General features: G+C 39.8%; 1 protein-coding gene across 15 annotated transcripts in view; it reads right to left on the bottom strand.

The window, feature by feature from the left end:
- MCTP1 (multiple C2 and transmembrane domain containing 1) overlaps positions 1-15,242 on the bottom strand; it is a 494,794-nt gene that overhangs the window by 81,741 nt on the left and 397,811 nt on the right. For 10 of the 15 annotated variants that reach the window (XM_081826545.1, XM_081826553.1, XM_081826548.1 and 7 more), the window contains one exon: positions 12,074-12,193. The exons of the other annotated variants lie outside the window; for them this stretch is intronic. In XM_081826545.1, the coding sequence (XP_081682671.1) occupies positions 12,074-12,193 (120 nt within the window). The remainder of the gene's footprint in view (positions 1-12,073; positions 12,194-15,242) is intronic. 15 annotated transcript variants of the gene reach the window in all.

Raw genomic sequence — 15,242 nt, 5'->3', positions numbered from 1 at the left:
GCCTGAGAACACTATGTGAGAAAAATCTAAAAATAGACTGAGTTTTGAATGTCAAAAAATCATATAGTCCAAAAACTTGAGTTTTCTTCTTTATATCCTTTTTCTATCAATAATAATGACAAAAATATTTTTTATCTCTTTTTTTGTAAAGAATAATCACCTCACAAAAGAAAGCCCATGTGGGTTTAGACCTACATTTGAACTGGAAAGAATGTCTATGGTGAATGGTGAATTGTAGCATAAAAGCCTGAATGAAAAGAATGTTCACGAAACCTCACACAAAACCTCCGTAACCGTTTTATCACAAGCTTCCCACAATATAACACAAGAGCTCTATATCCTAGGAAAAGCTTGCCTGGTCCACTTATCATTTCTGCTTTATGTAGTGTACTGTATGATTGCTAAATTAGTGCATAATGCATTTATAATATTTATAGTACCAACATTTAGTTAAGTAACCTTTATGTAAGATTTATGTTGATTTTTTTTTATTTCTCATTTAATGGCAAATTATGAAGAGCATGTTTCATAAAGATAATTCTCCATTTAAATTCATCAGTCCATTAAATATTAAAATTATGTTTCTGATGCAATCGAGAACAAATTTGTCCAGCTTCAGTGATTATTTGCACTCATAAAAATTAGGCTTGATTAATAAAATTTAAATGCTTGATTAAGTTGACATTTTCATGTTCTATTCTGATTTATTAAAATTAGTCCCCGTGCCCAGACCTGGTACGCTAGTGTAGGTTTACCTTTCTCCTTCTCTTAGTCGACATCCAGAGAGAGGCTGTCAGGAAGGAGCATTGTGCTTTTGGACTTAAAGACGGTTTCAGGAAAATGCCCTGTTCTTTGCTCAGAGGGCTGCCGGCCTTTGTCTTTATTCATAGTGCCTGGTGGAGGTTTGTATTACAATAAACAAGAAAAATGTTTCTTTCAAATATCTATTGATGTGATCTGGAAAACGGCATTTATTTATGGTATTTCTATAAAATTCAGTTACCAAGTAGCTTTCATCTCTAGAGGACAGGTCAAATGTCTTCATCTGCTTTTTTTTTTTTTTTTTTTGCTGATAAAAATAGTTTTATTTTTGTGGCACATGCACACACATAGCAGGGCGATTATAGACACCTAGAAATCTTTCTGTGGCAATGCTATTGTCTTTATCTACAAGCTTAAAACCAAGACTGATGGTCATGGAAAACCATCCTCTTCAAAAGCACTTACAAGGGAACTTTTCAAGAAAGGAAGTGACGTACAATGTCTAAGCCCTCATTATACCCACACTGGTTTGTCCTGTTTTCTACATGGGCAGGTGCCTAGTTGTCATTTACTGAGCTCTCACCGTATGCTTAACACAGTATGTTGTCTCTTTAATGGTCACAAAGCCTCAACAAGGTGGGTTTTATCCCTGTCTTATTGGTGAGGAAACTGAGGCTCAGGGGAGTGAATAAATTTGCATGGCTAACAAGGGGAAGGTCTGGAATTAAATCCCAGGTCTTCCTAATTTCAAAGTTTGGGCTTTTAAACTCTACCCACTGGAAATGAGTCGTGGTGACAGTCCTTTTTAAGATGTTTTTGAGGCTACCCGTGGGAAACTTTGTTTAGATGAGCTGACTTTCTCTCATTTAAGCATGCTACTGGAATATTTGGTTATTTTTCAAAATAAATGATATGGTATGATAGTTATTTTTTCCTTGCATGATAACAAATGATAGGAAATGCTCTTGAAGGCATATATTAGTTTGGTTACCTACATGGACCATTGCAGTTCTATGTACAAGATGGTGGAAAGAGTTTAAAGTTGCATGCTCTTGAAAAATGTTTATCATATAACACTAAAAAAAAATGAATACAAAACTCTCAGAGTTATTGGATCCCTATCAGAGTTCTGATTTACAAACATTTTCCACAAGCAGATAAAGACATACCATATGGTTTCCACTTTTAGTTTGTTAAATGAGGTCTTGTTCTTTCTTATCATCTTTCTGAACCAGAGACAATAAATCTCCACAAATATCATAGGAAACCTTGTGGCAACACCACTCACTACAAAGGGCAAAATGCTCAGGACTAGTAATGCAAACTAGTCATGGGGGTCACGAGTCAGCCACAAGGTGCTTCTGTTGACCCTATATCCTACCTTCCTCACCATGAAATTCGAAGGAGTTTTGGCTAGCTACAAGAATGCTAAATCATTCAGAAAGAACAGGCTATCACTAAAAATAGGGTGAGTAAGAATCACACAGTCACCCTGAGAACTGAGACCAAAATTGTGAGTACCCTTTTTTTCTCCTCTTCTCCATCCCCCTCTTCAATTACAGAAATGACAAAATTGTGGGGGCAGACCTTTTGGAAGAATTGAGATAATAAAACCATTTGGTTGACATACAGGTAAATGCTTTGGAGAGCCATCTAGGTGATGAATTCTTTGGATCCAAGGGAGGCTTTGAAGGGAATTTAGAAAGTTGGTTTTTCAAGGAGTTTCTGGGGGCTCCAGGGATCATCTGGGGCCCAAATAAGAGAAAATCAGTTATTTACGGGGGCAAGACTGTCAGGTTTCTTTCAAGGTTGCCAAGACAGTTCATTTAGTGGAAAAGAGCTAGATTTCAGGGCAGATATCCTCTAGAAGAACGAAGCTCACCTCTTTACCTTGTTATATTCTCACATGCATCTTTGGAGACTCTGAGCAAGTTGGGAAGGATTTAGGCAAAATAAGAGAGAGAGTAACTATAAGCATCCTCTATGGTGGCTACCACTAACTTTAAATTCTGTCTTTCTTCTAAGTCCTCACAGATCCAAAGCAAGAAGTATGCCTTCCAGTAAGGAGGATCTTTAGTAAATTGACTTTTAAAAATAGAAATGTTTTCCTTTACATCTTTCTCTATATGAACTGACATGTCACGTACAGGTGACACTCATCTTCTACCATTCTACAATTTTATCTTTCCAATTTGAAGTTTAGCTGCAGTCTGAGAAGAGAGTTAAAGGATAGCCAATAAACTGAGGAAGTATGAAAGGCAAACACGGAGCTACGGAGTGAAAGGGACAGACTGAAGGGTGGAATAAGAGCTGTGGTCACAGATAAACAGACCCCCTTTCTTTACGTATGCAGCACATGCACAGACATCTGGGCTGATCCAAATGTCTTTTGGCTGCACGCCTGGCATATCATCTACACACCTCTATTAGCGCACCTATTATATTCATGCATTCGATTTAGTTGTTTGTTTCCCTCACTGACCACAAACTGGCCTGGGCAAAGATGCTGTCTTAGTCATCTTTGAATAGCAGTTAGCATTGTGCCTGTAGATGTTTAATAAACTTTCGCTGAATAGAAATACTTAATGCATAAACAGACAACATTTGGCTTGGAAAGAAAGATTAGACTAAAATACTTGTTCATTCATCACACATTTTTTGAGCAACTATTACACTGCTATGTCTGAGACATCTTGCCCTGTGCTGGGATTAAATACACAAATGCAAGATACAATGAGAACAATTTTAGGCTGGTAAGGAAGATCTGCAGTGAGGTGACTATGATGACAATACAGTGAGAGGGATATGGGGTGTCAGAGGGGCGAGATTATTTACCCTCTGAGGGTATGTGTTGGCAGGGGTAGGCTGCTGGTAGGGGGCAAGAGTGGGAGGGAAGTCAGGGATGGCTCTCCAGGGAAAATGGTAAAAATGCTAGGTGGTTACCCAGCAACATATACATAAAATATTAAAATCTTACTGGGTGGCAAATTAGTATTATACTCAAAATGCACCCAAACTCTGACCCAGAAGTTCTCCTACAATGATCGCCTCTAAGGGCGTTACCAGAGACCTGACCAAAGATGTGGCCAGAAGATTTATCGACAGCATTATTTCAGGTGGCAAAAATCTTTGAAACAGTTCTAATACAAGCGTTTAAGAAAAAAATTAAGTAGTCACGTGGTGAAAACTATGCAGTCATTAAAAATTCATGCGGTTTTCCAGTGACTTAAGGGAGACTTCTAGATAGTAGTGTTGATATAAAAAGTGGGTATACTAACAGTACATTTAATGTGATCCAATTTTCATAAAAAACAAAATATGCCTGGTGAAAAATAGTAAATTTATTTTAGTAAACTTACTTTTTTGAGAAAAGAGTAGAAGGCATAGAGAGAATGTATCACTATCTGGGAAACCACAAACACACTCTGCTCCGGATATTGCTGCTCCCAACTCAGCTACTATCCTGTCCACCCTCAGTCCCCGTCTCCTACATCCACCATCCCTCAAAGTTTCCCTTTTCCCAAACGTGGGAGCTGGTAGCGGGGCGTTGGGTGCTCCCGCCGCTCCTCCCCCTGCCCGCCCCGCCCCCTGTGGCGGTGGTGAGACCTTGCCCTCCAGGGCCAGGACACCGCCTTCTCCTCGTCAATGCCATCGAGTGAGGTCCCCCGCGAGTTCATGAGTTCGAGGTGCAGCTTGAGGAGGAGCCTCGGAGGCCGCCCCAGAGTGAGGCGCCTGGGAGAGCCGGCCTCGGCGGCTGCAGAGCCACCACGTATCTATTGTACTTGCCCGTCAAGCCCTGCGGCTTGTGTGCGGCTCCTTGGGCGAGACTTCAGGAGCTCTAGCCACCCGCCACGTCATCCCCCCACGCTACGGCGCCCGCCTGCACGTCCGTCCCCCGGAAGCGCACGTGCCTTGCAGGACAACTCGGGGCTGGTGCAGCACGTGTGCTTCCATGAAGTTGGAGACCTGGCCTGCGCGGCTCCTCTCTGGGCCACCATGTCTGTCCCGCACACACTGACTGGCTCCGCAGAGGTTACCAACTTATCCTGGGTCTCAGTTTCCACATCTGTATGATGAGAAAGGCATCATCCCTTCCTTCCCTGCTTCTTACTGTGTTTTACGGACCAAGACTCTGCCCTCTTGGGGCCTGCGGAATGGGTGCCTGAGGAATGGGAGGACAGGGAAAGAATGCTGGCCTGGGAACCAAGTAGAACTGGGTTCTGGTCCAGCCTTGTTGTAGGAGTCTTTACAAGTGGCAAAACCTTGGTTTTCTGCTCCGCCAAGGGATGAACAGTTGTTTTGCAGGTAAAAGAGATGACAAAAGAGCAGGACGCTGTCTGGTTCATTTTTGTGACACCTCCCCACCTCCCTGCCTTTGGAAGGCAGCTATGCTCACCACTATACCACCAACGCTACCCCCCTGCCTTTTACCCAGGACCCTCACCTATTGTTCAATAAACATTCTGCACTTGAAAACAAAACCAAAAAACATACAAACAATTCTGCTGGAATACAGGGGAGGTAAAGCTGTAGCTGTCTATGGTTTGGGTGGGGCCTGCTCATGAGGCTGTCCTCCATAGTGCTTGAAGAGGTTGGAGAAAGACCAAAGTAGCCAGAAAAATCAGAATTTTATTTCAGAACAGATCACGTTCCTAAAGCTCTTGAGATTAAAAAAATAAGGTGCAGTTGGCATAAAGTAGCCAAATAAATACAGAACATCTAGTTATATTGGAATTTCGATAAATAATGAGTTATTTTAGGATAAACATCTCTGTTTATTGAAATTCCAATTTAACTGGGCATCTGTATCTCTACTTGCTAAATCTGGCAACCCTAAATTGGGGGTGAATTCAGAGAGCTTTAGGGGCTGGAGTTTGAGAGAAATCTGCCGGTAGAAGGCCTTGTCACCTACCAACACTGAGGGGATAGTAAATAACATGGCGGTCAGGCAGGGGACATTTGAGCAGTGTGGAAAATCTGTGGAAATCTGTTGGTCAATGTCCAGAGCCTGATGAGGTGATGATCATTGATGTCTGGGGACACCAATCTATACAGTGAGTGATTATCTGGCACAGCTAAGCACTTGGTGAACAGCTTTGAGAGGAGTCATAGGGGATAAACTTTTCTATTGACATCTGATTGGCTGTTGGTTTCTTTTTTTTTTTTTTTTTTTTATGCTAGTGATGGTGTTAGAAAACGAAAGGTCTGGTTCTTTTCATGGTCCTTCTCAGATTTTTGCAAGCTGGTGACCTTCTGAAAAAATTGAGAAAATTGCTGTTGAAATAAGCAGGAAGAAGAAAAAAGTGATCATCCATTTTTAGATGTGTTTACAGGCTGTATGACTCAGTGCTGCTTCTGTTAAGAGCAAGTATGTGGTCTTTTTTGGTACTGAGATGCAAACAGAGGAGGCTTGTGGTCTATGCTACTTTCCGTGAATGATCAACTATTGAAGTAGAGAAGGTCTAACTGTACATTCAAAGTGCTTTGCTTATGGAGTCCTCTCTTCTCTGCTCCACTTTGGCCAGCCTCTAGATTCAGTTAGCAATATTTCACTTGTTCAAGATCCTACTTATTCAAATATTGCACCATGGACTTCTTTGAAACTAGCTGAGAAAATGATAAATCTACTGGATTCACAGGAACTCAAGTCAAACAAGCAGATGTTTCTTGGCCGGCTCGTATGTGGTGGGCCATCCCAAGTTGTCCCATCACTAGCATTTCTAGCAGCAAAGACCATTCTCTCCTCATAAGCTTTTTTTTCTAGAAAGAAGTACTCTGGGCCGACATGGAACAGATCCAACAAGAAACAATATTCAAGTACCATTCTAACGGGGGAAAGCAGAATCGAGGGTTTTGCCATTTAAGGAAGCTAACAAAACATTTCAGTATTTACTAAAGTATTTTAGCAAGGCAGACATTGGCTCAATTTGTGTCACAGTCAGATCATGAATCAGAGAATGATTTCATTGATTTACCCTACTCTTCAGTCTTTTAATGCCTCCATTGATTAGGCAAGTGAGATTGCTATGTGGGAGGAATATCATGACAGTAAAACTGAATGTTCTTTTAAAATGTAATTAAAAAACACCTCTTGAAGAATTTTTGTATGTCAAAAATATTAAAAGACTGTCTTCACTAATGTGAAGGATTCTCAGCTTTGGTTTACTCTTCCCATCCATGCTCACCTGGGTTGATTGAAGGTAATCCTATAGGTCATGAACAATTTTGAAATCAGTGAGGTCACCTGGGTCACTGGGAACCTTGTAAGGATTTGGGGGATACCTGGGATCCCACGTAAGGCTCTCGACACTTAGGAAGTAAGCCCTCGGGAGAGGCATGGCCAAGCATATGCCATGAAAGTAGCCTGGGCTTCAGAACAGGGAAGAGCTGGGTTCACATCCCACTTCCTCTATGGAGCTCATTATTTATCTTCTTTGGTTTTGAATTTCCTCATTTGTAAAATGATGATAAAACCATTTAGAATAATCTACTTGATAAGGTTATTATAAAGAATTAAAATAGATGATGTGTCTAAAAAGGCTTATTAGCAGGATACCTGATCCATAGAAGTTGCTTCATAAATATCTGTTCCATTTCTCTGAAGGCAAGGAGGATATGGAGGACAGAAGTGGAGTGGGGGCAATGAGGGTCTTCCATCAATCTGTGTGCTTGAAGGTGGAGTTAATGCTACTGGCTCTTCTAAAACTCAAGGGAGAAACTTGCTCTAAAGGTGTCCAGGGAGACATCGGATGTATCAAAATACAGTCCCAAGAGTAATGCACTTGACCGGTGGTTAGGGGTACACACTTCAGACCAACTGACAGACTCTAATACCCATTCTGCTACTTTCTAACTGCATGCCTTTTCTAACTGTGCACCTTTGGGTAAGCTCTTAAACCTCCCTGGCCAGTTTCCCTGTTTGTAAAGCACTAATGACTCCCATCTCCTAGGGGGTGCAAGAGACCCCTGGTTTGCTTGGCCAATCCAGGTCTTTCCTCCTCTGAGACTTGATTCTCTCCTCTCAAGGAAGGGCTCTTGTGGCCGTGCCTTTTCCACCTGAGCACGTTCCCTTGTTTGCCACAGAGGGAGAGACCTGGCGGCACTTGACTTAGGAGGACCCAACCCACTGGCTGGGCTGACAGAATCAGCTTTTCTCTCCCTGGGGGTGAGATGAAGGTCCCGACGAAACAAAGTGCCTAACAGGGAGCCCAGGGTGTAATGAGGATTCAGTGGTTTTTAAACCCAAAGCAAAGGCAACTTCCCGGCATCTACTCTTTAACTTAAAACATTTCAGTCCACAGTAACTATAATGTGGTTAGTTGGTAGAAGCCTAATGGGCACTGCGGGTGGGGGGTAGGGGGGGTTTCCCTCAGGTTTTGGAGCGACAGCTCAAACCAAGACACGTATGACATTGCTGTCTCTATAACCCCTTCATGCCAGAAACATTTCTCAATGAAGCGTGTATTTATTAAACAGGCTTCCCCCCCCCCCAGAAAAGCCTAACAATTCTCACGCCAGAAATTTTAATGTCATGGTGTGAGCGTAGGTAGATTCAGATGTAGGAGTGCTTATTTTTAACAAGTCCAATTGGGAAACAGCAGAGGTGAGATACCATTTCGAACCACACCTCTTTCTCCTGTGCACCCCCAAGTCGACAGCATTAGCCTCAGCACCAGCTGTTTCCTCACCCTGTTCTCAAAGCGTTCAGCTCATTAAATGCAGCAAAACTTCCTCGGCAAGGATTACATCTCATTTTTCTCATTAAACCAGAAAAGGCACCATGGTAGGGAAAAGACGGGTTTTAGCTCCTGTGATCAAGTATCCAAGAAAGGACATGGTCTCCGTAATAAACAACCAACACACAAAGAAATCCTGTCCTATTTTAGTATTAATCTCAGCTTTCAACCCATATGGTGAAGACAGAATTTTTACCCGTCTATGAACTTTTCATCTTTCACAGTATTTTCTTTTTCCTTTCACCTTCTTACGTCACGAAAATGTTATTTTCTTTTTTCTCCTCAAGGTCATTGACCTCAAGGTCAATTTGATTTGTTTTTCTTTTATCATTTTCATCCTAATTGAATGTTCTCAGTTGAATGTACAAATGATTTTTCTTTTCCATGAGAGAAAATTTGCCTGCCCACCCACCCTCCCTCCTTCTCTTGCTCTCTTTTAAAACAGGAAAGTTTCTGGAATCACGCAGTGGTGTGATTAATGCACTTCAGAGATTACCTAAAGTTTTCACACATGCTGAAAGATTCTGTATGCTTTTGGGGATAGCAAAAAGGACTCAGGGCAAAATACCATTCCTCCAGTGCTATGCACTATGGAGTAGAGTCATATAGATACAGCATGGCAGCCCCTACCAATACTTTTCCTTGATTTACATATATATGTATGTATGTGTGTATGGATGTATAGGTATATGCATAGATGTGTGTGTGTGTGTGTGTGTGTGTGTGTGATCTGTAACCAGCAAGGTATAATCCAGGCTTTTTTTCAAAAGCAGCAACAAGTTCAAATGCATAGCTAGGTATGGGAGAAGACACATAATTAGACAAAATGGATTTAAGAGTTACATAAAGTCTCAACTGAGCCACTGCATAAAAAACTGAATGAAGTGTTGTGATTGCTGGTCTGGTGTCCAGAAGAACAGACTATGTGGACAGTGGCAAATAAGAGGCAGTTACTGAGAGTTATGGAGTATAGCCGGCATTCCATGAAATTTGGACTATAGACTGTTCCACAGTGGGCTGTGCTGAGGAATCGAATGCCCATGGCTACAGGGGGAGCTCTGTTAGAGATGTGCCTAAAAGAAAAGATTTGGTAAATATAATTTTGGAATTACATTTTGAAGAGAAAAAAGGCAGTAGAGAAATTTCCATAGCCTGTAACTTTTCAATAGTCACAAAAATTCTTAGAGAATTGTAAGCACAAGAGGATCTACTATGTGTCACTATTTCCCCTCTACAAGTGGACCTTTCCAGCCAAGGCAGGTATATTCTGGAGAAGATAACAAGCAAAGTCTATAGATACAGGATTTTTCAGTAAGAATACTCAAACCAATGACTAAATATTGACGATAAGCCCCCTCATAGGATTAAGGAGCTGAAACTAAATTACCACTTCTTCCTATTTGCAAATAATCTTATTTGCAAATTTGTCTCAGCCAACTGAATGAAAAGTAGATATTCCTCTCTCTCGACAATCTCCCTGAAATAAATGGGACAAAAAAAGCAATTGTCTGAGAGAGACCCATTTTCTTAAAGAAAACATCCTGGATTAATTGACAAAAGTACCTATTAGTCCCCATGACACCAGTGCTTATGGCATTTGGGGTTTGTCTCTCAGTGTGCAATTTAAATATATATACCTAACATCCTTGCCAATAATAACTTATTGTCTGTTGATACCATTAAAATCTCTATTAACAGTCTCATGTTGGATTTCATAAACCTTATAAAAAAGGTTCTCAACACTTCAGACTTGCAAGACACTTGCTAAAATGGCAAATACAATGATGAAGAGTCCCCTCCCTCAAATTTATAATCACCTGAGAGAAACAAATATATACAAATAAATAGAAAAATAAACATAGCATGTTGTTGGCAACTTTGCCATGTATTTGGTGGCTGTGCATCAGGATTTGTCTATTTTGATGATAAAATTTTTCTGAAGAAGTATATTCAGCTTGTGTTACCATTTGAAGTATATTTTGCTTGAGTTATTTATTAAAGATTTTATGTATGTATGTATGTATGTATGTATGTATATATGTATTTAGAGACCATGTGTATGCATCTGAGCGGTGGGGAGGGGCAGAGGGCGAGGGAGAGAATCTCCAGCAAACTGAGCGCTGAGCATGGAGCATCATGTGGGGCTTGATCTCAGGACACAGAGACCATGACCTGCGTCAAAATCAAGAGCCGGACGCCTAACTAACTGAGCCACTCAGGCACCCCTGCTTGAGTTACTTAAAAGGGAAAAGTTTTATATCACAGATATGTTTGTGCAAACATTATGACGCTATTATAATGAAGTATTATATAATATTATTAAACTGATGATCAGATAACTTTGGTTCCTGCACCATTATGGACATGGTAGATGGCAGAAACTCCTGATTATAAATTAAATGTAAACCCTCAGTGGCAAAAAAAAAAAAAAAAAAAGAGAGAGAGAGAAAATCTATGTAATCTGATGAAGACAATCAGCTACCAAATAGAGTCTCACATTTGACAAACCTTTAAATTCTTCTCGAAAGCTACCTATGAATTTATCAAATTACAAATATCCTATTTGGAGAAGACACCTCCCCCCCATTCATTTATACATCAGAAAGCTTTTGGAAGTCGTATGTTCACTAAGGGTGTAGTGACTGAGATAATCTAAGGGGAATGAAAGTTGGCAAGAGAAAAAGAGATATGATTATAATGTGGTTTATTTCTACTTCACGCTTTAAAACTCTTTTTGAGGGGCGCCTGGGTGGCTCAGTCGGTTAAGCGTCTGCCTTCGGCTCAGGTCATGATCCCAGAGTCCTGGGATCGAGCCCCATGTCGGGCTCCCTGCTCGGCAGACAGCCTGCTTCTCCCTCTCCCTCTGCCTACTTGTGCTCTCTCTCTGTCAAATAAATAAATAAAATCTTTAAAAAAAATAAAACTCTTTTTGAGAGAGAAGTGGTCTTACAGATTCTAAAAAAACTTTCAAAAATGCCAGAGAGGGCAGGTGGGTTCAGTATAACTTTCCCTAGGTTAAATGAAAGCTCTTTATCCTCCAGCTGGTAATCCTGATACACTCCGGACACAAACACGGATATTTGCTGTTGTTCAGTAAATGTCCATTGAATTAAGGTACTTTATGCACTTTTCCAGGCCAACAAATCACCAATCTTTCCTTTCTTCCAATGACAGACTACAGAGAAATGTCTTAAATAAAATACATTCATTTGGTCTGATCATAAATAATTTTATGATATTATATCTTAACTCAAGATTAAGACATATAAACAGATAAGGAGAGTAAAAGAAATACTCATTTGAAATAACCCATTTATAATTAAAAGTCATAGCTCATTCTTCGGTATGCTCTTGATTTTAGTTCCTACCAAGATGAGTCATGTTAGAAACAGGTGAATACTTTATCTTATGTTAGGACCAAAGAGTTGTTAGTTTTGAACTGATTAAAACTTTCTTCCAAACTCGAGTATTTATGAACAGAACTTCTGGTTTGTAAAAATAAATCAATGTTGATCTTGTCAGAGGGACGAGGAATAAGAACAAAAACACATACAAATAAGAAAGCAGAAACTTACTGTATCACGTTGCCTGTTATCTTTCCCTGATATTATCAAGAAGTAGTTCCATGTCAACAGTAACAACAAAACCAGTGGTATCATGTAGAGCTCAAAGTTCCAGACAACAAAGAGAAAGAGCTAGAGGAGAAGGAGAGAGAAAAAGATGAGTCAACTCTGACTTTCATTAAATGGACTCTCTTATCCATAGCCCACTTCAAAAACGCAAAACTAAATGCTTCAGAATGGAAAGATTTATCTTGAAAACAAAACCTTGAGAACTTGTTAGGCATTTTTCTAAAAGCACAACTGACCCCTGGAAAGTTACTGTTAGGATTTTTAATTTAATTTCTATGAAGGAAAACTGGTATCATCACACTATCAACAGGGTAATTTTAATTTTTCTCATCTAGTGAAATTATGGTCAGGTTGGACAAAATAGAGTTAAAAAAAAAAAAAGGCTGCCAAATGAGCTTCACTACATTGTCAGACATAGCTGGTCTATCTGCCTTAATGATAAAGAATGAATCACTGTTTAATATCACGGACTTTTTTTTTTTTTTGAATCTCACAATGCAACACGCATAATAGGCAGATGAAAACACCAAGTCTGCACCAGTGAGCCAAAGATCTCACATTATGAATAAAAGCACTGCTACCAGTAAGTGTAAAAATAGGGTGGCTTAACATTTAGCATTACCATAGAAATCAAACAGCTATTTAAAAAACAGAATAACTTTGTCAAAGGAAATTTTTAAATGTCTTTGTCTACTATCTTTGAAAACTACCGACTCTCCAGGTAAATTATTTTTTAATTGTAAGACAAATATTAGAGTAAGAGCTCACTTAGCCTAGCAGGAGGACCCATTCTAAGATCATCTGCACTGTAAAATCAGCAGCGCTGTGTACAAAGTGTGACTTGCCCTCGCACCCATCCCCACTCTTATAATCCTGAAGAGATCATCTAAACTCTCTGAGTCTGTGGCTCCAGCTGCCAAACAAGGCAACATTAAGTCAAATGATTTTGTGGAGGTACCGAAGAGCTGGATTCCATCCCTAATGCTGACTAGTCCCATCACTTCTGGCACCATCTTGCCTTCAGTTTCTGCCTCTGTAAAATGGGGCTGAGAAGCGTATCCATCTGACAGACTGTGAGAACTAAAGAGTTGAAATGTGTTAGGAAGTTAACACACTGCGTGGTACCCAATAAGTGCTCAGAAAACATTTGTATTGTTGTGTACATGTTTATCGATACCTTATGAAATTCAGAAAGTTAACTAATATTGACTAGGGTCCTCAGGTGATGCTTATTCCATTACTGAAAACTGGAAGTCATCTGCCTCCTGAGATTTAGCTGAACCATAGTGTAAGTGGGAATTTGAGCCAGCTGGTTGGGGTAACACAGATATCAGGCGTTTGACAGGCCAGAGGGTCAGGAGCAGCGCCCTGAGAACACTCATGTCAGGCAGGGCAGCACAGACTGTTTAGCCAAGCCTATACAGCCTAGTAAGATGGTGAAGAAAATCAGCCTGTGTGGAGGGGTAGAGAAACCCATGGCTTAAGGACCAGAAGACAGATTCCAGGCCTTAGAAAGTCACTCTGCCCCCGTGTTTTCATTTCTAAATACACGGGTCTATAGACCCAATAACCTTTAATATCCCTTCTATTTAAAATGACTTCATGGCATTACTGTGACATCTGTTTTTTTTTTTTTAATGTGACATTAAATCCTGAATTCTTGGGATATTCATAACCCAGATGGACACCCACAAATAATGATTTAGTAACCCAAGAAATGACTTTTGGACAGAATTACATGGAAACTATAGATTCAAATTCCTGAATAAGAAAAATCTCAAATGTATCAATGCATGAGACATGAGCCTCATCTTTACTTTCATAAGTAGAAGGATTTCCAGAAAAATAAAATATTTCTATTTAATTTTTGAAATTTATGCAATATATATAAAGATGATACAAATTATAATTGATGGTTATGATTATTCTATTTAAATATATTTTTAAAAGATAATTCTTTATTTAGGAAATTAATTAAGGCAAATCTGACAGACACGAACATATGTAAAAGGGAAAATTATTTTTGGCTAGAATCCATATTAATTCTTTACCCATTTATTTGTAAAATTTAGGCAGTTACTAGAATATAAGCTCTTTAAGGATAAGGACTTTTTCTTTTTGTTCTTATTCTATCCCCAGAGCCCAGAAGAGTGTTTAGGAATAGAAGGTGTTCAATAAATATATATTTGCTGCATTAATGAATAAATGGGTACTGGGTTCTTTTAACATAAATCTACTTAATTATTGTTTCAGTAAAAGTACGATATAGCCACTATGTAACATCAAGTAAATTCATGAAAATATATTCAGAATTACAACCTGGGATGCCACTAACCAATTTCTCCCTGAGGCATAGAAAGATTCTCTTTCCATTCTGGCCATGCAGTCATAAACTGTCTCGTGTATTATGGTCTGACTACCATCTTTCCTTTTGGACCTTCCTCTATGTTTGCCTCTTCTGAGGACGTTCACTTGACTTGATGTGTTCTGGCCTCATGGATGGGACTCAGATGATTCCACAGCTAAATGTCACCAATTGTATTTATTTTAAATTTATTAAGCACAGACATTCCATCCTGTAATGTCCACTCACTGGTGTTAGAGTTCTGATGTCACCCAGAATAAAGTTACTAGGAATGTCTATGTGTTAGTGTTAGTTGGAGGACAGGTATTGCACAGAATACACTTTCTAGGTGATAACCAAGTAATCAAGACACCTATCATGCCTTTCTCTTCTCTAGATACAACATCACCAGTTGCTTAAAGCACCACTCCACAAGGCATGATTTCTGGGCACGTCTCCATTGTGGACATCATCCTCTCACCACATCCAAATCCATAAAAAAGCAATAGCTTTCTTAAAATACAGCACTCAGAACTGACACACCATGTCTAATTAATACCTGTGGTATTTATATGCCCTAACAACACAAGCACCAGAACATAAGACGGGGAAAGATACAGAAGAGACCAAAAAAAAAAAAAAAAAAGGGTAGAATTGCATGAGTTTCATGGATCTTGGCAATGGAAAAATAATCTTCCCTATTTTGTTTTCTTTAAGAATCTAATATTTAGGGGCACCTGGGTGGCTCAGTCGTTAAGCGTCTGCCTT

Source organism: Leptonychotes weddellii, chromosome 7 (assembly GCF_054177405.1).
Source record: "Leptonychotes weddellii isolate Sample4059 chromosome 7, ASM5417740v2, whole genome shotgun sequence".
Taxonomy (NCBI): domain Eukaryota; kingdom Metazoa; phylum Chordata; class Mammalia; order Carnivora; family Phocidae; genus Leptonychotes; species Leptonychotes weddellii.
The sequence above is the reverse complement of the archived record's forward strand: the minus strand, read 5'-3'. Positions and strand labels throughout refer to the sequence as shown.